Source organism: Spodoptera frugiperda, chromosome 4 (genome assembly GCF_023101765.2).
Source record: "Spodoptera frugiperda isolate SF20-4 chromosome 4, AGI-APGP_CSIRO_Sfru_2.0, whole genome shotgun sequence".
NCBI classification, from domain to species: domain Eukaryota; kingdom Metazoa; phylum Arthropoda; class Insecta; order Lepidoptera; family Noctuidae; genus Spodoptera; species Spodoptera frugiperda.
Window position 1 is genome coordinate 1,439,818 of NC_064215.1, and position 24,086 is coordinate 1,463,903.

The 24,086-nt window shown below is 38.8% G+C and overlaps 2 protein-coding genes across 3 annotated transcripts in view; one reads left to right on the plus strand and one right to left on the minus strand.

The window, feature by feature from the left end:
• LOC118272859 (serine/threonine-protein kinase SMG1) overlaps window positions 1-24,086 on the plus strand; it is a 97,237-nt gene that overhangs the window by 7,136 nt on the left and 66,015 nt on the right. The gene's annotated exons all lie outside the window — the stretch shown is intronic.
• LOC118272663 (histamine H2 receptor) lies at window positions 724-18,053 on the minus strand. Of its 2 annotated transcripts, none has more exons than XM_035589291.2 (5): window positions 17,835-18,053; window positions 2,790-3,354; window positions 2,447-2,606; window positions 1,810-1,980; window positions 724-1,510 (listed from the first exon to the last, which is right to left on the minus strand). In XM_035589291.2, exons 2-5 carry the CDS (start codon window positions 3,161-3,163, stop codon window positions 1,004-1,006), a joined length of 1,212 nt encoding a protein of 403 aa, XP_035445184.2. In that variant the 5' UTR covers window positions 3,164-3,354; window positions 17,835-18,053; the 3' UTR covers window positions 724-1,003. The 2 variants fall into 2 exon arrangements, with proteins under 2 accessions (XP_035445184.2, XP_050549395.1); XM_050693438.1 differs by lacking the exon at window positions 17,835-18,053 and adding an exon at window positions 6,203-6,333.

The following is a 24,086-nucleotide window of genomic DNA, read 5'->3' on the forward strand; positions in this document are numbered from 1 at the left end:
AATACCGTCAAGGCTGAGATGCTACATCTTAATACAAGTTACACTCAGACCTTGTGGTCAGTGTATTTTACAAATAGAATATTAATTTAATGTTAAGACGATGCTCTCAACACCAAACTCGCCTTTAATTCGTTTCGTACAGGTATCGATAAGGCAGTTTCATACTTACACTTGAATTTCTACTTTCATAAACTCTGTTAGAAATCAATCAACCTAACTGGTTCGTTACACTCGTTATTGTAATGGTAGCGCAGATTATTTAAAATCGTTTTGTTAGGTATACAGTAAAGAAGAGTATATGTAGTAGAAATATTGTATAGTAGCTGATATTATGTGAAGTTGTTCGTTAACTATTATCACACGACGTAACTGACCTCCTTTGATTATACAAATCAAAGTAGGAATAAACAGGAGTATGTAGTCACTGTCCATGTTATCAGCTAATATGTTATTTTGTATATTCAAAAATTTTCCTACCACATTTCTTGTTTTATAGTTATTATAACTTTAATTAATTATTGTAAAATCTGGATTAGTGTTTTGGTTAGTTTGATTTCGGCTTAGGACAGGCATTGTTATATTTACTGCCATCTGTTGGACGTTTTTCTCAAGGTTTCAGTTGGGTGTACATTTAATTCCACTGTTTTGCCATAGATGGCGTTCTAAGTTACATTCCTAAACAGGTGATGTAAGTATTTTAGGATTGAAAAGAAATAAATAATGTGCATTTATTTACATACTTTAATAATACATAGAACATCTTTTAATTTTCTTTATATAATTTAAACATCTTTGTTTGATAGAGAACCTCTTTTTAAAACATCATTATGGCAGGGAACTCATTATAATCTTTCAATAAAAATTCAACAATAAAGCTTTTAAAAACTTGAGCGTAGATTCGAACAGGTACCTAAATGCGAAGGGGGTACCTACAGTCACTAACAACTTTAAATACTAGAAGCGTTTCACGTTTCCCACAAAACGTCTAATGATCGTTTGTACACTACACTAAGTCGGCGCGCGTGGCGGGCCGGTGCACCGGCGTGGGCCCGTCGGGCGCGTACGAGGGGTTGGTGTCGCCGCGCTCCGCCTCCACGTAGCCCGCGTTCTCGATGATGCGGCAGCGCGCCGTGTCCGCCTCGTGCTCCATGTACAGCAGCCGCGCCGGCCGCCCGCCCAGGCTGGACAGCGCGCTCGGCGCACTCGACCGCGTGATAGACCCTTCTCTCAGCGCCACCGAGCCTCGCTTCCTCTCCGGCGCCGGGGAGCCCCTGTATTCAGACGTGTCTGGCCTCTTGCATCGTAGTAACTTTGCAAAGGCGGCTCGGAAGCCTGCGTTTTTCCACGCGTAGATGAGTGGATTTATGCCGGAGTTAGACATAGCCAGCGACGAGGTGACGCGGTACGCTATGTGGTTGTGCAGCGGCATGATAGGGAACGTCTGTGCACACGCCACCACCACGAACGGCATCCAACATATTGAGAACGACCCGAGGACCAGGAGCACCACCTGCGGACATGTTCATTTCTATTTAAATTCTCACCGACACGCGATATACTGTAAATACGTTTCAATTGAATACATTAACAATACAATTTTATTAATTTACATCTAATTAAACGGCAAAACAGATTTATCAGCCAGACAGTAATTGGTCTGCTAGTTTTAAAACGGAGATTCGTATGCAGGAGAACAAATAAAGACTAAATTGTTACTCTTTAAACACATAACAATTTTTATTATAGACAGAGATTTAGGCGGATCTTAACCTAATTATATTTGCAAGTGACATAAGAATGGTCGGTTACCTGTATGCTCTTCCAATCGTTGGCCCCGGTTGGGCAGCAGGTGTTGGCCCTCATGCGGCGCGCGTGGCAGGTGGCCTCGCGCCATATCCGCCAGTACAGGATGAACATCACCATCCAGATCAAGGAGAACATCGGCGCCAGTATACTCGTCGTGTATTTCTTGGGCACTACCTGGAATCCACAACATTTCTGATAAAACAAGATATTACCAGTCTTGATCGGTCTTTAGGAATAACTACTAACGGCATAAATGCCTAAGTATCAATAGATATACTCTCCCTAAAACAGCTTTTATCTGTGTATTATGTAATAGGTTTGCGGAACGTGCCCTGAGAATCCCATTTCGTTTTACTATGAATTTCAGATAAGTGCGGTTTTATATTACGGAATGTGTTGACACGAGTTTTTCAGTCTCCGCAGATAGTTGTCATGTTGTACCTCTTATTCACGTGTTGTGCGTAAACAGCTTTGTGTTCATATTCGATCACAAGCGATATTATATTTTATGGTGGTTTCAAACGTCTAGACATTTTTTTTAATGTCATGAAGCAGTCGTAAATCATTATATTCGTACAAAGCTCAAATTCGGTAAATATCTTAGCCTGAAATTGTTAATTTTAAACGTAAAAGTACAGACCACATTCATCTCGCAAGCAACTCCTTCGTGCCAGTCGTTCCAGAACACGGGGATGCAGCTGATGCAGACGGCGACCGACCAGGTGGCGCTCATCAGCAGCCGCGTCACCAGCTTGGTCATGTACCGGCTGTAGTGGAGCGGGTGCACTATCGCTATGTACCTGCAACCCATAACAATATTGCTTCAGTAAAGCTTACAGCCGACGTCGATTCAAATGAATATTGTTGGATGTTTTTATTATATTCAGTCAAACAAGGTGCAGCAAGAGTGTCATATTATTACTAAAATATTACATATAGTAGAATAGTAATGTGAAATAATAAAATGATGTCGTTACACTGACCTGTCAACAGCTATCGCTATAATGTTGTAAATGGACGCGAGACACGCTAGGATTATGAGAATAAAGCGCATCAGACACGACCATTTGATAGTGCCAAAGTCATCGTTCAAGTAGAAGACCAAATGGTAAGGCAGCGTGAGGCCCACCATCAGGTCGGATATGGCTAGGTTGAGCACGAACTGGTTGGACACGAGCGACGACAGCCGCCGGCTCAGCGTCACCGCCAGGATCGTCAGTGTGTTCCCGCTCACGATGAGCAGCATCAGCGAGCCGTCCACGATGCTCCATGCCCAGTAATTGTAGAGGTTCGTACTCTCCCCCTCGTCGGTCGCGTTCCACCCCCAGTCGCTCTCATTCCCGAATACAACGTCCATACCATCGCTGGCCGCGGTCGCCAGCGCTTCCCACTCCGAATAGTCCGACGTCGTGGTCAAACTCACGCGCACATGCTCTTAACTATTACCCTCACACGTCCCTCGCGATACACTAGCTACATACACAGAGGTCTTTTCCCGTTTGCACTTGTCGCACATTTTATTTGCACTACGTTGATGAATCCACACACCTGGAACAAAGACAAAAGTTGGTTAGTGCTCGGGTCGTAATTACAGCGCGCGGTGCACGTGCCACGCATCCTTGTAAATGCATAGCGGCGTGTACGAGCGGTGGCGGGAGGCAGGGTGCTGCAGGGTGCTGCAGGGTGCTCAGTATGCGAGGGCGCGTCGCCACACAAATTACTCGGCAGGAGCCGCTCCACTTGGCGTGCCTCTCTAAATCACATTATCAACTTTTTCAAGGGATCGCCTGCGAGAGCGTCGGAAGTTGCCACTCTCGCTGCCGTCGTTGAATTATTTATATTGCACAGTGTGAGCCGAGCTTTGTCTGTCTGCGCCCTAATCGATTGCCGGGCCGCTATAAATGAATTAATTCCAGACTTCGAAGGCCACGTGCTTCACAAAGCCACTACTTTCGTAACACGTTATGTTCCGGCAATGTTCGAAGGTGCGTCCTTCGAGAGCCAGCTATTGAGTTTGTGTTTACTATAAATATTGTATAATTTTATGACATGATTAATGAAAATACCACTTCAACTTACAAATTAAGTTCTAAGTAGCGATCATAGTTCGATATAAAACCTATACACGTAATTGAAACACTATTGAAAATGGAACAAAACGTATTATACAGTGTGGGTCAAAGGACAAAGATATTCGGATTTATTAAGCTAACTACTTTTATATTTCTTTCTTTCTTATAGTTCTTATAAATGACGCGGGCGTGTCGTTTGGTGATGAAATATAGTGGCGCTGGAAATGACAACGTTAATTATATTGAGCCTCATCAGGACTAACCGACGACACTGCCATCTGAATTACAAATAGACATGGATCACAACACTTTGCAGACGCCATTAATTTTAATTTGCCCGCACCGTTTGCCATTTAACTGATACTTGGCAATTAATCTACATTAATAAAATCGAGATTGTAAAGAAGTTCGAATGAAAATACTTTAAATATGTTCCGTAAACATTTGTATTTAAACATGAATAAAGATGTAAGTGTAACGTAGCGGATTCGGTTTCTAAAATATCTTTTTAATGCGTCTCAATATTAATGAGTAATAAAATTATAGCGGCTCCATTTATTTCGATTTCGTTTAAGTGGAATCGGTGCCGGCGTCCATTTGTTGGTAATTTATGTCCGGACAAATATCGAAGTAGCTACGCGGTAGTATTCGTAAATTTTCTGAGACGCGGAAACGGCAGGACGAGATGTTTGCACGGAGTCGGCCCTTACTGAGATTTGAGAGATCGACAACCTTATTACGACATTTATTATTACATCACATCGTTCGGTGTGCGGACTGAGTCTATGCATAGTCCCTCTGTCTATCAGGATACCGTTGCTAAACATTATGAATAGCTTGATGATAGCCTCATCGAAATGAGATTGCGATGTGGCAGAATGATAGTTGCTACGTAATTGCTCAGTCACCAAGTACAAACGAAGTTTTGATGAATGAAATGCCAAAATTGGTTTTACAATTTGTTTGTATGCTTTTGTGTGAGAACGATGACAGACATCAGATGGCAATTTGTAACGCGATGATTTTGACAGCTAGATTGGTAGCACGGATTTATTTATGTGGAATTTTGACGCGAGTTCGTACGTCTATCGTCAAATGTGTCTAATCCGCGCATTGAATTAGGATTAACATTAAATTATTTATGGATATATCTGAGATTACACACGTTAAAGCTTTTAACTTTAATGTTCCGATATTGTTTTGGTTTGCGTCATGGGTATAATTAAATTTAAGTCAAGTTTTGGTTTGTAAGAGGATATTTAAATGAGGTTTGTGTAGCGGTTTGGATGTTAACCTAATGATGTTGTAAGATTGACTTAAGAAAAATCCAGAGTCAGTACACACGACGTTGATGACACAAATATGTGTAACTACTCGTCCATACTGATGTGTAATTGTGGCAGTATTCTGATCACAGATGTATCTACAGGGCTACTAGAATGCCCTTTCCCAATGCCTAGTGCATTAGCATGCACCACAGACGACGTGCCTAATGTCGTTTGTCTATGCTTCGCCCGTGGCTTGTGGAGCCTCAATCATGATCTGTTTAGTCGGTATACATTGATACAGACTAATATTGACATAAGCCTAATTCAGCCGTGCGTGGTAAGCTTAAGCAAGTTGCATTGGTAATCATACAGCTATGACAAAGCAGAAAAGATTGTTATTTGCAATATAAAAAAAAAAAACAAAGGCAACTATGTGAATTAAAGTATGTATAATCTTTTTTACTCTTAGATGTTCTGATATGGAATGATCGCCCGAATACAAAAGAAATGTAATTCAGTAACATTGCACTTTTTAACAGTGGTCTCTTGTACTCGATTATTTCGATTAACACACAAATTATGCATACATTGGAAAATAATAGTGTCATTGGAACAAGCTAACTAAGTAAACAGTAGAAATCGTCAAGTTTGTAATCGATATCGATTTTATAAATATTTTTGTGTAGTATATCTACGATCGTCCTTTACGTAATGTGGCGTGCGAGCGTCGCGTGCGACCTCTGCACTTCGATTTATTAACTAATGTAGCAACTATTTTAATTACTCATTTTTTCTTTACTTTTTAATGAATGTGTATTTTCCTCCAAGTGTAGGAACACGCAAATTAGTTGTATAATTTCATCTATATAAACTTCAGTGAAGTTGAGTATAAACTGGTAATTTTGATATAGGTAGAGTACTATGCATAAGTAGATATTATGTGTAAACATCAGGGCTAAGGTGCACAACATCACGAGCTTGTCTCTGTTGCAGAGAGTTACAATAACAAGTGTCAGTTTGACGTTTTGAATAAATAAAGCAAGATGCAACACTTACCGGTCGCCGTACGTGTCAGTGGTACCGACAAGTATTAATACGGCATCCGATCACAACCACTACCATTCACTACCATCGCACAGAACATGTGAATCCACACTGCACACTACAGAACAGCCACACAACATAGGGGCCGTTCAATTATTACGTAAGCACTATGGGGGGGCGGGGGGTCTTTGCTTTGCTTATTTTGGATGACATGGGGGGTAGGGGAGTCTAGATGATGATTACGTCATCGGTAGTTATTTTCTTTTTTACACGAATGGCAACCCACACATTGTCTTTGCTTGAAAACGAAAAGCATTTTCGGGGATTCCCGCAAGTAATACATACATTTAGTGAACAGTGCGCGGTAATTCCCCTACTCGCTTTAGAACCGAGTAAGGGAATTACCGCGCGCTGTTCACTTGTCTAAATTTCCTCTATCAGTGTATTGTTTCGTTTGGCTGCTATAGCGAGTAGACGTATTGTAAGCATAGTAAAGCAAGTTAACATTTGTGTTACCATTCATTCCATTATCCAAAGTTTAATGTTTAAATAAGATGTCATTTCAAATAGACAAATCCAAGTTATACCAAAAATTGTTTGAAAGTTTTAAAAAATCTCATACAAGTACGAAAGTACAAAATGTACAAAAGTTAGTTAACGAAGTGTGGCGAAATTATAAATTACAAGCAAAATCCGACAAGGAACTAGATATTATTGTATCTAAGAGAATCGAAGAAGAATTGCAAGCAGCGACTAAGAATAAATCCAATTTACTACATTTTTTTCTAAGGTGAGTGACGAAATCATTTTAGGTACCTACTAGAAATATTAGAAATCGCCAAAAAGTTTCTCTTTGCTAATTAGAAAATATTATGGCCTATCTTAAAGTATAGAGGTAATATTCATTATATAGATTTATTTCTTATAATTGATTCCGTCAATTGGTCACAAAATACAGGATGTCAGTTTTATACATATATATTATATACCTACAGAAAACTATACTCTATTCAAATAGGTATTTAACAGAATGTAAACAATCTTTATATGTCTTTTTATTGAAATATGTGGTTTAAAATTGTAAACTGTGTAAAATCTGTTGTGATTCATTTAAAAACTCAACCAATATTAAAAAATTGCTTTTCTGTAAATACATAAAGGTGCGTACAAACATCGTGAGGCGTGCGCCGCGAATGGTTCGCACGTATACATGTGCCGTAGCATGCCTCAGGTTGATGTATGCGAGACGAACCATTCGCGGCGCAAGCCTCGCGATGTCTGTACGCACCTTTACAGATATCTGATTTTATAATTGCATATTTCAATAAAAAGACATATCAAGATTGTTTATATTCTTTTAAATACCTACTTGAATAGACTATAACACCCTGTATTTTGTGACCGGAACGATTTGCTCGTTTAAAGATATTAGATTTAAAGCCATAGGGTTTTGTATTTACCATATTTATTGCCATACTTTGTATTTATGTAGCTTAATAAGAGAATCTTTAGCAGAACCCATAGAAAGTTTTTATTTTTAGGCAACCTGTAAACCTGCAGAAAAAACACAAATTACACAGCCAGCTTCAAATATTAAAAAACAGGAAGAAGATAAAATAAAAACCGGTAATGAATCACAACAGCAATGCGAAATTAATAAAAATACAGATAAACAGAGACCAAAACCTTCTCAGGAAGCTATGAAAAATAAGATTGCTCTACTCGAAAAAAATTTGAATGCTTTGTATTCTGCCAGAGATACTATGTCAATCCGTGCTGAAGTTGATAAACAGATCATTAAGTTGCGCGAGGAAATAAAAACAGCAAAACAGTCTTTAAACAGGAAGGTTCAAAACGCAGTTGCCCAGAAGAAACACAGGGATGGTATGAAAAGAAAGTTAGAAGATATTTGTCATGAAAATCCAGAAATGAAAAAAAGACTATCTCTGAGGGATTCAGTGGGACGTCCTAATCTTGAAAGCAATCAACCTTTACTATTGAAAACAATCGCGGATATAGCTTTATTTGGGAGTGCAGCAGATGATAGAAGACGAACGGAATCAATTCGCAGCGTAAAAACTCTTGATGAACTCACACAAGAATTACGTAAAATGGGATTTGACATTAGTCGCAGTGGGACATATCTTCGTTTGATTCCCAGAAAATCTAATTCTGCAGAGGGACGAAGACATGTATCGACAGTCCCTGTTAAGCTCATTCGGGCTCAAACTGATCACCACAAGAGCCACTTAGATAGCAAGTTCGCTGAAACATCAATCCATTATTTAGAGAACATAGCATCCATACTAGGACCAGATCAAGTATTTTTCATATCTCAAGATGATAAAGCTCGAGTCCCTATTGGCGTAACTGCGGCAAATAAGCAAGCACCTCTTCTAATGCACATGGAATATAGAATCAAATTGCCTGATCACGATTGGGTAATCGCTGAGCGTCATAAATTAATACCATCTGTTTATGCTGGTATCAAAATCACTTCCAATATGCTAGGACAACCGCAAGCCGTTGGATATTCTGGACCAACATACATCGCTATTCGAAGTGGAAAGCATAGTTCATCTACTGCTAATACTCATGCTCAGGATTTCGAGACGCTTCTCGAACTTGAAGAGTTTCGACCATTAGCTAAAACTGACCATGGACTAGTAAAACCAGTGGTAATCATGACGGTTGATGGAGGGCCAGATGAAAATCCGCGTTATCAAAAAGTCATAGGGTTTGCTATACAACACTTTAAGCGACATGATCTCGATGCATTGTTTTTAGCTACCAATGCTCCCGGAAGAAGTGCGTATAACAGAGTAGAGCGCAGAATGGCTCCTCTTAGTCGGGAACTGGCTGGTTTAATATTGCCTCATGACCATTTTGGGTCTCATTTGGATGAACGTGGCGTTACAATTGATGAACATTTAGAAAGATCTAATTTCGAATTTGCAGGAAAAGTATTAGCTGAAGTATGGAGTTCAATGGAAATTGATGGCTATAATGTTAATGCAAAATATGTTGGGGCAGGTGAACAAGATCTTCCTGATTTTCCAGACATTAAATGGTATTCAGAACATGTGCGTGAAAGCCAATACTTGCTCCAAATTGTAAAATGTAGAAATACAGAATGCTGTCGTCCAAGAAGTGGACTATTTAGATTACTAGACAACAGGTTTCTTCCACCACCTGTAAAAGTAAAACAAACAGTTGATGACTTGGTTTTAGATGAAGGAGGGCAATTTCTTAATCTTCCAGTCAATTTAGCTCTACGCTTAAGTGCTTCACTCAAAGATTTCCTGCAAATGCCATACGATTATTTTTGTCCGACGGTACAATTGAGGCTATCAAGTCGAACATGCAAAACGTGTGGTCTTTATCATGCTTCCGTCAAGTCACTAAATCGTCACATCGAAAAGATCCATAAGAAAGTAAACACGCACACTGATAGGAAAGTTAGACCTGTAAGAGTCGCTGCTCGTCGTGCTAATGAACTGATGTGCATTATTCAAAATTTAGAGCACCATGATGTTGAATGGCTCGATGAGAATGACGTAGACATTCCAAAATCGGATGAAAGCGAGCAGACTCACAACACTGAGCAGCAATCGAAGCAATCCAATGTCATCGAAAACTTAGAATCATGGATTCGGGTTTCATGGACTGAAGACTGTTAATTTGAATTTAATATATGTACCAAAAATTTAAAATAAGTTTGTTATGTTAGTAAGATATAATATTTTTGTCCTTTACTCTATGTTGAATACCGTTTCAGTAAAATATAATCTCTATCCTAAATCTATTTTCTTATTTTTCAAATTATAATTATAACATTATAAAATTAAAAAAACAATACATTAATTGACAAATGTTTACGTAAGCATGGGGGGAGGGGGTAAGAGCTTTGCTTACTTTTGCTGACAAGGGGGATGGGGGGTAAATAATTGCAATAAATCTGCTTACGTAATACTTGAACGGCCCCATAGCACTATATTTAAGGTGAACTCCCATTACATTGGGCAGAGGTCAAAAATGAAGACAAATGGCCGGCTATTACTGACCACAATTCAATCAAGATAGCAATATTCTTTCTGTTGTAGTACGGAGTCGGACGAGCCAATATTGTTCGATGTAAACATTCAATGGTTGCAAAACTATCTGTTTGTAGATTTTGTGCTCTTTGATTTACTACACCGTTTTATCAAATGAGTTAGAGGTCGTGCGATAGCGACGACATCTCTGACTCATTGATTATACTTTATTTTGTATTTCTTGCCGCTACTACTCGTATTTACTTACGAGTAAAACTGTTTGTTTGAATCGTACCGCGTGCAATGCTATATCTTACAATAGTGATAGTGGAATAAACGCGAGCTTTTTTTTAAATTAATTACATTGGTTCGCAACACAAACACAAGATCTTGCTGAGAAAGTCTCGTGATAACATTGTTCGCGTTCCGAAGAGCTGGCAAAAAGGAAAATGTCCATTTTATTGGAGAATCTCGCTTGTCAAATAACTTTGATTTATACTCCTACTTGCCCGTTCGAGCTTCAGTCGAACGCTTGAAAACTTTATCACATAATCCTTCTAAATTACACGAAATGTTTAATGGGATGGGTGCCCTCGAAAGTATGAACTCGTTACTGCGCCCGTACTTCAGAAATATTGTTATGATGTTGTGGATGGCCGCAAGATTGGGATTCTCCCAGAGTTACCGTCTACGATTCATATAAAACTTCTATCCAATTTTCATGAATGCTTCCGTCGAATTAAGTTTACGATTTAATTGCATGGCAGAAGTGAATGGCGGAATGAAATCAACTTGAAAATAAGTGCGCTGGCCTCGATAAAAATATAGGACGTTGTCCCCTGAACGTGAGAGACTCTAACTGCTGGTCCGGAGTGCTGGCAGCTATCAGGCAGAGAGGAAACTGCCGCAGTCTCGCGAGCTCCCGCCATTACTGATACGAGTCACGATTACAACTACTCGATATTTTCCGGCACACGTGATCATAGAGAGCCAACGGAGAAAGTGACCCAACACGGGGATGTACATAGTGTGTTTGAACAAAGCCGGATGTTCCACTACTCGCGAGTACATAATATCTCGTTAAAAGAATTACGACATTATTGACTCAATGAGCAAATTGCCAAAACATCTTTAATAGGTACTAAGAACTTACTCAATGCGTGCACATATAGCGAAATCTGAGTATTCGTTACGTCACGTCCTTTAGCAGCTTGAACAGAAGGTTGTCGTTGCAACACTACTATTGTAAAGGAATTGGGCTCAAATATCGACTCACTGAAAGGGACGGTATCACCAAACATTATGACATTCAGTGTTACATCTACTCCCTGGGAAAAAAAGATCCCGCACAACTTTCATTACGGATTCTAGAAAATGTCTTCAAATATTTTTCTCATCGTTGTAAACAAAACTCAGTTTAAAAACCTTGTCTATTCCATTTTCTGTAACTCAATTAAAAAGGCTCTCGACTTGTATCAACAAGATTCGCGGCATTATAATATATTTAGATTACATTTAGCAAAAACTAATTGGTCCAGAATAGCCATTTAATGTACTGAAGAAAGAAAACAGATTACACAAGGGTCATATTGTTGCTTCGTGTTTGGTTATATAAATTTCCCATTTCTCTTTTATGGTTATTGTATGAGCGAAGGTTCAGGGAAAAATATAAATAGCCACGAGACTCATTAAATAATTTCCTCATATATTTTGCCTATTTAAGAAATAAACGAATACTAGCCAAATGGTTGGTCAAAACAGCAAACAGTAAACTGTTTGCTGTTCCATTGCAAATATTCAGGTGAAAGTGACAACATACTTATCTAATTGACCAAAAATAAAGAAATTCCATTATCTCCATTATTTCGAAAATGGTTGGAGATAATTTTACTACTATTTTCCGACGTCTCAATTTTCTACGGATTAAACTTGTAAGGATATAATCGTGTGTGGCAATAAATCACTTGATAAAACCGATTGAACATCGATACTTAATAGATTTTAAAGACGTTTGGTATCGGCGTGGCTTGCTTCAATGGGCCGCGTCCTAATTGGGCAGGCGATGTCTGTCCCGTGACGGGCGCGAGCTGACAACACGTCGCCGAGCAGGGTGAGGCGGCGCTTTTCATTTAACTCGCTTAATTGATCAGATGTGAACCGCTAATTCCCGTTGATTTGCTTACTTCACACACTTAAACAATTCAATCAACTTTGTCGCACAAGGATATCGGTACACTTTGGGTAGCGGAAAAATATTCAATTCAATACCATTTTCGGAATCTTCGACTTTATTACGGGTAAATAAACTCGAAGGCAATCTGCCGTATTTTTGGGACACTTAATACTCTTATTTATGTAGGAATTGAGTGTTATCGGTTTTTAATTTTTATGAAATTCTTTATTAATAGTGACATATCGAAGCAAAATATTACTTAATTTGTATTTATAGTGTTAATTAACTTTGAATTGACCATAACGGTTTTGGTTTGATTGGAAGTGAAAGAGTTGTCTTTCGAGTGTCATGTATGGTACAAACATATACCTTACACGATCGTATATTTATACAGCGGTGTGTTCTAATAGAAGTGATATGTTGGCACAGGCTCAGCACCGGCAGCTTATAGGAAATTACGTTAACGCCCCTGAGACAGCAACGCGAATCTTTATTTGTACAGATATAGTACGCTTCCCTGCCGAAACAAATTGACAAAACATCAAAGAGGTATCTGGTCGTGTTCGTTTGATGTGCACCGATCTATTTCCACGTAAACTGTCAGTAGAACGAGAAGTAATTGATACAATCAGGACATTCTTTGCGGACAGCGTAACTGATGGCGGTGCGGATGATGTGGTCAACTCGATGGGTAAATGATGAAACCCAAACTAAACATACATACATATACGTCTAACGTAATAATTACACAACGGAGTAGAATGTATAACTATAGATTTTAAACGATTTTTTTGTAGTATCGTCCACTATTTCTTCTTATTGCTAATCTCCAAGAAGGTTTTATATTCTTAACAATAATAGTGGACTGCTGTACCTTTTTTATGATAGTGATAAAAGTTACACCGTGTGTGTTGAGGGCGCGCCGGTCGCCGGTCGCTGTGGACATTACGCTGGAAGTAAATAACCTTCAGCTGGACACTGTTTTAAGAAAGCTTTTTATTGGATTACCCTCAACAATAGTGTAATCAATTTGTATTTACATTACGTATTACGTTAGTTTTCAATAGCTAGGTAATATGAAACATTTGTTTCTCTGGCAGTCGGCTCATTTATCACATATGAACGCTGCAGGAGTGCGTGTGCCTCTATGGCCGTGCGGAGACGGGCGGTTTTATCGCGTCCCCTTTTATTGAAGTCTGCCGCACGCGCGTCATATGCCACTGATGGATTTAAAAAGCCTTTCTTTGTCATGGAAAAGTTCGTCATCAGAAAGTTTATCTAGATTTTTGTTTTGTTTGTAGAATTAGAACTTTATATTCTGAATTCTACTAAATAACTGAACAAGGCACCCTGTAACTCAAAGGTGGCGCGATATTTTATTCATAAGTTTCATTGTTTCTTGAGTGAAGTTCGCTTTGTTGAGAGTTGTTCCGTTGTTGTAAACGTGGAGCTAACACAACGTATAGCTAAATATTTTATAATGCCGCCGTGTTCTTGTATTAAATTACACGCTACTCCTGTATCCTTGAACCACAACAATTACCTTGACGTGCTGTTTGATATGATAGTTTAATGTTATAGATAGATTCCGTGCACTAAGTTCTGGGTTGATTTTTCATAATTATTTGTAATGGCTTTATAGGAAAATTTATGTTGTGTCAGGTGTGTCGTGAATTAAATAGTATTTTCGTGAGCAATATTTAATGTAATTGAGAGATTAAACCACAGAGAATTTGGTTTTAATCTCGCAGTCGAAAATAGATAAAGCTGTAATAGGATGTGTATGTGTGTGTACGGGAACGACCATTACCCGAAGTCCCAGTCAGCAAACGATCAGCCGAGACGATACGACGGTACTGTCAGTACTGTGTCTTGGCGTGGAGAGAGCTTTCCTATCAGATTCGCTCATACGCTACATTTAAACTTTACTGTTTGTTCGACTTTACTGTTATCTCTCCGATGCTCCGTTATCGAACTAATACCATCAAAGGCTACTGATAAAGCAGTCGCAACTTTATAATAAAATGGTTAATTTATCCCACAATTAATATCGTTGTGTATCAACATGTGTATCGTGCCGTGCGTAACGACATTATCCGGCTGCGTCGCCCACATTACCCGGAATGGCCGGCTGTGTTTAATTGCTCTAACATTAACTTTTATTTTATCACGATACACCGCCAATATCACCTTTAACAAATTGTGTGTGCAGTTACTTTTCAACAGTAAAATGTCACAAAGGGATCCTAACACGAAATAAATTATAATTGAATTAAAACTCTGTCCCTCAAAGGGAATTCCATCTTCTTCCGTCAATGTAGAACAATTAGCACTACAATGTTTTATTGTATTTTGTTTAAATGAAAGATTTTATCAAGTACTAAGTGTAAAGGACCTCTTTTTCTAGCTCAATATCCAAGTGATATGAGTTTGCCTAACTGTAGGCCATCTGTCTAGCCGGGGTCGAAATTATCCCTCGAGGTTCAGATATTTTACTAACACATTGTCACATATTAAAACTTTCTTTCCAATAAAGGCAAGGTGTTGGTAGGCAATAAGTAAATAATCACCAAAGCTAATAACTGTCTTCACTCATTATCGTAGAAGGCTATTTTTAACTGTCCCACTGTCCTTCGCAAATAGGCTTCTATTTGCAAGAATGTAATATTAATGTTCTCTCTAATTAGCTCTTAACAAATTAGCATTTCGACCTTTTCTTATCAAACAACGTTCTTGTAAAATTGAGCTTTTTGTTCACTGCCTACACAGGTACAAGGTAGGTGTTATATTGTGTACCTGCCGCCGAGGGAAAACGCGTTATCATTATGATACACTCGATATTAATCCATTATCAATGTTATTATCTATTCAATAGCACCTCCTTAAACATTTTTATCATAAATTACGGCGAGTAGCCCTGTAGCCGTCTATAAAAGTTGTTATTCATAAAGTTGGTGCGATAAGCTCCACTGCGGTGCCTCGATACTTGATGCGACTACTGTTTCCAACAGTGCTACGACCAAAGAAATATCACTTTGAAACTTGTCTTCTATAGTATAGGATACCCTATCTTATGAATTTTCGATTTTATATAGAAAATCTGTAAGAGAAAATATAACTTTGAATCGTAGCGTCAATCCTGTATCGATAGTTGATTTTTCTCAATGTATTGGCACAGTCGAACTGAATTCAATCATAGAATGGTCGCAGCGTCCAATCCAGCAGCGTTAGTGTTCGCTGTTGACCTATTGGATAATGGGTTTTCCAGCCCAACCGTAGATATTGGCTATTTCTCTCATCAAATTGTCAGTGAGCATATCTCCTACCTGTGCTCAATTTTCCTTCCTTTATCGGTGATCGTGTCTATTATAATTTTCCTTTAGATCTATCTCGAAAAGTAAATCGTAGGTCGTTATTATTAATCAGTAATGAATGTAGTATGGATAGCAATTAGATTCAAAATTCAATAAAGCAACTCACTAATATTATGTATATTGTGTCTTCCTATCAGCATGGAAATGGATTAGATATTACTCGATGTTAAAATATATGAAAAACATATCGTGACTGTGTATTAATGTGTGTTCAGATCACGTAGAGTAAAATCAAGGGAAACGTTGAGTCATGACTGACCCCAGGGGAGCAAACCCTTCTCATACATTTATTTGACATCATAACTTTGTGAAATTATAATCAAGTGTGTACTATATACTCTGGGAACATTCCATTCCAGTAATCACCACACCTTTAATGGTTTCTTTATATAAAGATTTATGTCTGTTGTACAAAAATTGTTTTTATAGCTTCGGCCCGACTACCGAAAATATACAGCGGAACTTTGAACTTAGCGCAAATTGAATCTGATCAATGTTTATTGCTGGTGAAAATTACTTTGCTGTAATTTGTTGTTATTAGGTGATAGTAAGATTGCAGGTACATATACTACATCGACCGTAGTACGTATTTAAAGTGAGTACGGTACAGCGTAGGTATCTGGAATTACACGAGGTCATACACAAAGTTTCCCCAGGGCAATATTGATATAGGCCATCCGGTGTAATGGAATAGATAATTCGAAGCTCTTTATCGACCGTTGAGCCTCAGTTGACGCTCTTCGCTTTTTTTGCGTCATGTTTTACTTTCTTTATTTTAAGTAGAACGTTCAACTTTACTGTAGGTATCGCGTTTTATTGTTCATTTTTATTTAATTTATTTACTTACTTAATATCCTAAAATAGTTGTCGTAAAGTGTGCATCTGATAATAAAGTAAAGAGTAGAATCAATCAAGATTTGTCAGCTAATAGCGCCATCAAATTTAACCCTTTAAGTGGCTGGATTACGAATACTGGGAGGCTGAGTTATCACTTCCACTATCCTTGAATGTTAATTCGATTGCTTATCTGAAAGTTCTGCGAGGACCGGTGTCGGGGTTAAACTCATTGTGCACTTTGAATCTTTGCTTCCTACAAAGCAAGATCTCAAGATCTCTCAGACTAAAGTAGATCCTCAAACGTAAACTTTGTCTGTCATAGCAGATTGAAGTCATCTCATTGTTCTGTTCAACAGATGTTTTTGGCAGGCGGCGGAGTATTAATAGCTTTAATAGGCGGTTAGAATCCGCTACAATATCCATTGATAATGCTGCAGAGATACTCGATCAAGGGCACGACGATTGCATTAACCCCATTAGCTCGCGTGCATCGAATGTCTGGCTCGGCACACGAAACACAATAGTGCACCAGCCTCGGCTAGCTACAACAACACCAAGCAACAAGGTTGCAGCGACCTATTTACCGAAATAAGTTTTCCGAAGCCTATTTTAAAATAACAAAGCTTTTGATTTCGTTTCACACAGTATCGTCGCGTTTACTGTTATATGCTTGGGACTAATATTTTTTAGATACCGATATTTTTTGCTAAAACCGAATCCAAAAATGATAAAATTCCATCCAAATCGGGTAGTTACATAAGTGGGGGCGGGGAGTCCGCCGAAAGCTTACGTAAGCTCGTCTGGAAGTTTAACGGTGGAATATAAGAGAACACTTTAATTCACATATTTTTGTGGCGACGTGCACACTTGCCGGCATGAGTCCGCGCGGTCCGGCGTACAATCCTGTATTCACATATCGGGCTCCACAAAGCTTTTAAACGATGTGTTTCATTTTAAAAGTCCAGAAATATATCGTAATGTGATGGTTATTACAACAACCTCAACTGTGTTCATTATACAAGCATGAAGCTTTTAGTGTGTGCTGAGGATTATTCGAAAGAACTCGTCCGAACCGTATTTGCTTTCAATGATCATGCAAATATGCAAATGTAATCGCGGGGAAATGGAATGGACGGCGTTCGAACGCTCAGCAAATACTTATCTGGCACCGGACCGTGGTCGCGAGGATTCGCCACTGCCGGCTATCAGATATCGTCAATATTTACCTCCACGACGATACTGCCATTGCCGCGAACAGACTACCAAAGTGGTCTGGTACAGACAAACATCACGCTCCCATATAATGTAACACTGACACAACAACTCTGTTTGTTCACTGGATGCAACTTTTTCGTGTCGGGGGTTTCTCGGAGGGTGTAGGAATGTCCGTGGGTGACGTACGCTCGCGTCGGCGGTCGGCACGCAACTAACGGTCGCGGACGCTGCCGCCGGCTTCCAAACACAAAATTCGAGGTCTTTGAAGGCATTAGTGGACAAACACCAGTGGCAAAGGTCATGGTTTTTGTGGTGATTCTCTGCTACAAATATGTATTTGATGCGGATTACTGCTGTGATATACGCAGCTCTCGCCGTGCCTGCCGCTTATTTTATGATTATGGACTGGGCCCGCCGCTCATTCCACTTTTATTCCGAGTGGAAAATGTATTTTTTGTAAGCACAGAGTGATTAGAGTATATTCTTTTTACTTTAATATTTTAGAAACATATTATAGTAAAGTTACTTAACGAATCGTCGAGGGATCAAAACAAATTACTTAAAAACCGGTAATAGTGTTAGTGTAGGTAAACATTTCAGTCTAGTTATTTTCTTTATAGTGTAGTTTGAGTTGTATTTTGTTTTCGTTAAAAGCGCACATCGTGACTCAGTTATATCATGCTTGCAATACTGTTGCTAAGGTGGCTTTTACTCAGAATTTTAAAATAACTTATTTATGTAATCGACCGAAAATGAAATGATAGTATGTATGAAGAAGCAATCAAGTAACTGGACCTTAGATAGCAGCATTTGTGCAGCGGTTTGTTTATTTGATTCGAGGTAGGCTGTCGGCTCTGTTGGGCAATTTAGCGATGTTTGGCAAGCTGACGAGCTGACGAGCTTACACTTCACGGTACGTTTGTTCGTTTGCCACAGCTTGCTCTCCGCAGGTGTTACCTGTGCCACCTCTGTTTCATCGTCACGACTTGTTGACTCCATGTATTCTAAATACTATATTTCATAATAATTATAATGTTATTACGGAATATGTTTCGCGAATATTCTATGATAAAAAGCAGCTAACAATTGTGCTAGAATTGCTTTTTGCTGTTGTTTCCCTGCGGAGAGTTTAATCCCTCGTGTCCGAACGAAGCCGGCACATAAATCGTCGCTAGGTGTCGCACAGCGCAGATTACGTTAACTAACATTATCCTATTGTGCCCCAACGAATATATTTTGGACAATATACACTTTGACTGCAAAGTTATATCATGTTGTATGATAAAACTACAATATGTAATGTAGGCTGAAAGCTAGTGTTAATTAATCTTACATTTCCCTACAATAATTTAGTGTAGTTAAAGCTTCAGTCTGTGATGCAGTACAGCGTGGAAAGTGTTTAGACAAACGAGTCGGTAATAAAAGATGCAGCCGTATAAATCGTCCCAGGAGCAGCAGTTGTCGGCCATTATCGTGTGAAAATAGCTTTGGATAAGGCTTCTATGCAGCAGAAACACATGTAAATAAAACATGTCTACGATATTCTAGCCGTCGTATAGGTTGCGTTACAAATTAACTGTTGAATGAGGTTTAACCTCTACACACACACACACATACACACGGTCAGTATAAAGTATTGATTATTTCATTACTGTTATTTATGGCTCGACTGTTGAACAAATGACCCGACTAGCCAACTGTCTGCCTGCGATAGTTGCTGTTGTTTAGAATTAAGATTACTAGAAGTACTAGCTTCGTTGGTCGAGTGCAATGAAGAAGTTGAGGAAATGAGGATATAACAGAGTAGAGTATGATTTTTAACACAGGTCCGATGAATGACGACAATAGCTAAAATAGTGGGCGAAAAAAAGTGTTAATTTAATTTGTACTCTCAGAGAATGGTAGGTGTTATGTTAAACGAGACAAACAAAAATAATTTGCGAATCACTATACGTTTTTCTTGTTTTTATGAAGATATAATTTCTCTAAAGTTATAAAGTCGGTGTTATCTCTCGGGCGCAGTTAGCGTGCTTTGTTCACTTGTTCTGAAGTTAGCGTCACAGTGGTTACTCGCTGTAAGTGGATCCCGTCTGCACTGTCACCTCGGATTTTTACTCTCCGTCGAGTTTTCATTAGTTGAGTAAACCGCTGGGATGCTGCGCTTTGTGGTTTAATGTCCGAAGTGAGAGCATTGTCTGTGTGTATGTGACCATGTCTTCTACACTCACAAAATGTCGTCTGCTACAGAGTGATGAATATTTAAAGTTTTTATCATTATATAATTTAATGCAGTTGCATTCTTGCATTTGATGTTTTATAACACATAATCATATGATTTTATATTTGTCTGTACCAAAATAGGTTGCCACCACATACTTGTTTGTTTTCCTGTTGCAAAAATAACGTAATGGGAAATCCCGTGTTATGCATTATCTAAATATATATCGAACTTTCAGGAATGAGATATTACTGCACTCAGGTTCCATTTGTTGACCAGAGTCTTAATTCTGAAAGTTTCAGCTTACAGTGTTCATTAGGAAAGTAAACTCGGTTAGCTTTTGTTCGGTTTACAAATATTGCTCACGTTGGCTGTGTCAGCAGTTTTTTTATTAAAAAAGTTACGTGTAATTTCCACACAGAGAGTACATTAATTTATACGTAGGTGACGCTTTGCTGGCTACAGCAATTATACAAAAATATGTGTTGCAAACACACTACTGGAAATTTGATTATATATGGCTTAAATTGAAACTTAATAGAATTGAAATGAGTGGTCTATGCTAGTTTGAATACTAGATAAGGAACTGACTGTAAATACCTTCCAATTTATTCACACGTGTGATAGATCGCCCTCCCTGAATATTTCCCTCCGTTCCAATCGACCTCGCGCTAAACAAATAAAGACTACAACAGAGAATTTGTTTTAATCGTGAGCGCAGTGGGTCGCGCTCCGTGCTGCAACACCTGCGCTATTTGTGCACTCATCAATCTCATCTACGTGCGCTGAATACTGCGCTGTTCAGCTGTTCAGCCGCCGCTCGCGTGAATATTCCGCTTTTACAAGAGTTTGTTATTTGCGAATATGGAAGCTTTCACTATAAACTAACTCATGTTGTATACAAATTAGCAAAAACATGTTTTGTTACCTACGTGCGCGTAACAAATGACGTAAGTAATAGAGCTTGCTGGTTTTATCAAAATAAATATTTGTCAGATATTTAAAATTCCAGGAATAAAATGAATACTAAAACCCCTGAAATGGTCGTTATAATGAACCGACCGGCTGTACTGAGATGACAGTCAGCGCGACGTTTGGAAGCTGAAAGGGAAAACTAAAACATAAAGAGTATGAACCACAAAAACTGACAGTCCTGAATAAACAGGCCACAAAGGAGGCCGCGCGCCGCCAAATAAAGGGAAATTTTGACATTCAGAATATCTTACTTTGATGATATCATGGCGCCTACACCGTGAATTTAAATGAATGTGTACCTCCGCTGGTCTCTGGGAACTCGGCTTTTAGCTCACAAATTTCATTACCATGCAAGTTGAAATTAATTTACTGTTGGAGTATTTGTACCGCGGGGCGCCTTGAGGAGGTTAAACATTTGTTTAATTTAATATGATCAACAATTGCACCTTGTACTGGGACTATAGGTCCGACCAAGTGCTACGAGCTAAAGTTACTTTACTGTCGCTGCGTGTGTTTCGCCTGTTGACGGCTCCCGGTGGGCCCAAGGCCGGTGTCTCCAACTCCATGGCCTTCGCTGCAACAACATCAATAAGCTCCAATTACTTGCGTTTTTATATGTTGTCAGCGTCTTTGCTCAGGGGATCTCTGACTAACCTTGGTAGGGAGGACGAAAATAATTTTCTATATGTATAGTATTACATTGTATGGCTACTTTATGAACGGCATGTCGAAGGAAAGTACTGGAGGAATCTTTATTAAAATAGAGTAAGTTAAAGGTTTGTTTGTTTAGTGGAACACAATAATCTTTGGGCTAAAATATTGGGCATGGTATGTGGCAGTGTCTGCGTGCAGCACACATACTTGTCGCTAGTTTTATTAGTCATAAAATTAAGCTTACCATTTGAATGTTCGGTTCTTAGAAATTCGCATAATCTTAAATTCAGGGATTCGTAGGCGAAGCCAGACATGTTATGCATAAAAACTTTCAGACTGAACCTCTTTACAAATTTATAGCCGTGTGTATGTTACATCCTCGTAAACTTAACAGAAAAGTCAAGGTTACGCCTGCAATCGAAACTAAGGCGTTTCTGAATATTTTACTATTACAACTAGTATCAGATACTTCGCAGTCACAGTCTACAGCGTATCGTTCCAACTTTATTGTTGAAAACTCATTTAGGAGTATCGTGACAAATGGTTTTTGGGAATTTAAACTTGTAGGTGTTTGTGTGCCTTAGTCAATAGGTTGTTGAGATGTTTGCGTGTGTGTTGGATCTTCTATCGAAGGCTTTCTACAAATGTTAAGTAGACAAATATTTGATTAGCACACTTATAATTTGTTTGGTTAAACAAGGTTTTCGCTAAGTGTTTGTACTTTGACGGTATTAAGATTCTCATTGTATAAGGAGATTAATGTGGTAGACAAATAAATAGCTTATTTGGCTAGTTTCTGAGAGTAGTTAAGCGAAAGTTTCTCTGTTGGTGCTGGGAGATCGCATAGATTCTCTTTTAAACTGGCTTAGATATATGGTGGAGCGCAATGAGATATCTATCTTATTTTATCTTGCGGACTAGCTCGGCGTACTAAAGGTTTTGTTTCAAAGTAAAATACATTTTTCCACAACACTTTCATGTTTCAGACACTTCACTATTTTAATTAGGTTACTTTATTAGCACTGCGGTCTGGCTTTAGCACAGAAAATCCTAATTTACTTTACTTTTACAACGTTTATGAACAAAGGTTTTGCAAGTTGCCTTTCATGTTTTACGTGATTGTGTGTCAAAACTTTCGTTTAAAATGTATTTGTGAACAGTTGTCGAGGCACCTGGCGCAGGTGTTGGAGACCGTAGTTATTCATGTTTACGTCCATAGTTCTGTTCCATTCATCCCACGTTACTCTGCTATATCAATTTGCCCCGGCGCACGATGGCGGCCGCTGGCTGGTGTCCAGGCCGCGCGATGTTAATGTCAAGAACACTCCGATACACTCGCTTCATTACCCGCCCTCCGCTCGAGGGGAGGCGACTATTGTACTTATACCTCTATTAACACTTTTATGAACTACACTAGTATCAATGTTATTGATATATTGTTGGCCTTTTGTAGCTTTTAGTGTTTACTTACCTATGTTTATCTATACTCCATATCTCAAGTCAAAGTGTTATTCGGTTCATTAGCTTGATACTTAAATCTAGTGCCGACAACACAAAAAGTGCTCAATTCTCGCGGCAAACATTTTTTCTCTGTTGTTTTAGTGAGTTTCTTATGTGACCTAGATGAGTCGTGTAATATTTCATTTGTCGAAAGCGAGACATGTTTGCTATAGACGACGATATTTTATCCTTCTACATGTTTTGCTAAAATACACGAGTGAAGTTTTGCGTAAAATGTTGTATTCTTTTGTAATAGGAGGTTAAAATAACCTTGGCTGGCGTCCTTGATTTTAAACTTGAACCATGAGCACAGCAGGAAGTATCACGGAATATTCATAAATAGTGTGTGTTAATAAATGGCGTCTCCATCCTTTGGCTTCGTCTCAGAGAAGTATAAAGCGTGCTCCACCGAGTGTGGTCCACTTGTGTTGCCAAGTGTCACCATAATAGGTCAAGAGCAAACTTAAGTTAGTTCCGCCGGAGAATGGCGTCTCAGCACTCGTCGACGATGGAAACTACAAGTATTCGGCTAATGTCGCTAGTCTGATTACTTTGCTCGGGAATTTCAATGTAGACGCCGGGACTGCGGCAGCTTCTTTATACACATACCTCTGTTGTTTGTATGTACTATATTGTTCCTCGTAACTTTAATGTATGATTCATTGCTATTGTCTGTAGACTTTACTTGTCTTAATGTCGGCGATACGTCTCTTCAAATGTGTAGTTGACTTAAACTAATCTATCAAAATATATATCCAGTAGTTAATCCTTGTAAGAAAATAATAGAATGGTTGGCGAATACCTGGAATATATAGCTCATGAATATTTAGCCGAGACAATGTTGTAGTAAAAAGTAATAGCAGTGCCTTGTCTCGGAGCTGTGTTTGATCTAGTGAGTCGGCGTAATTGGTATTCG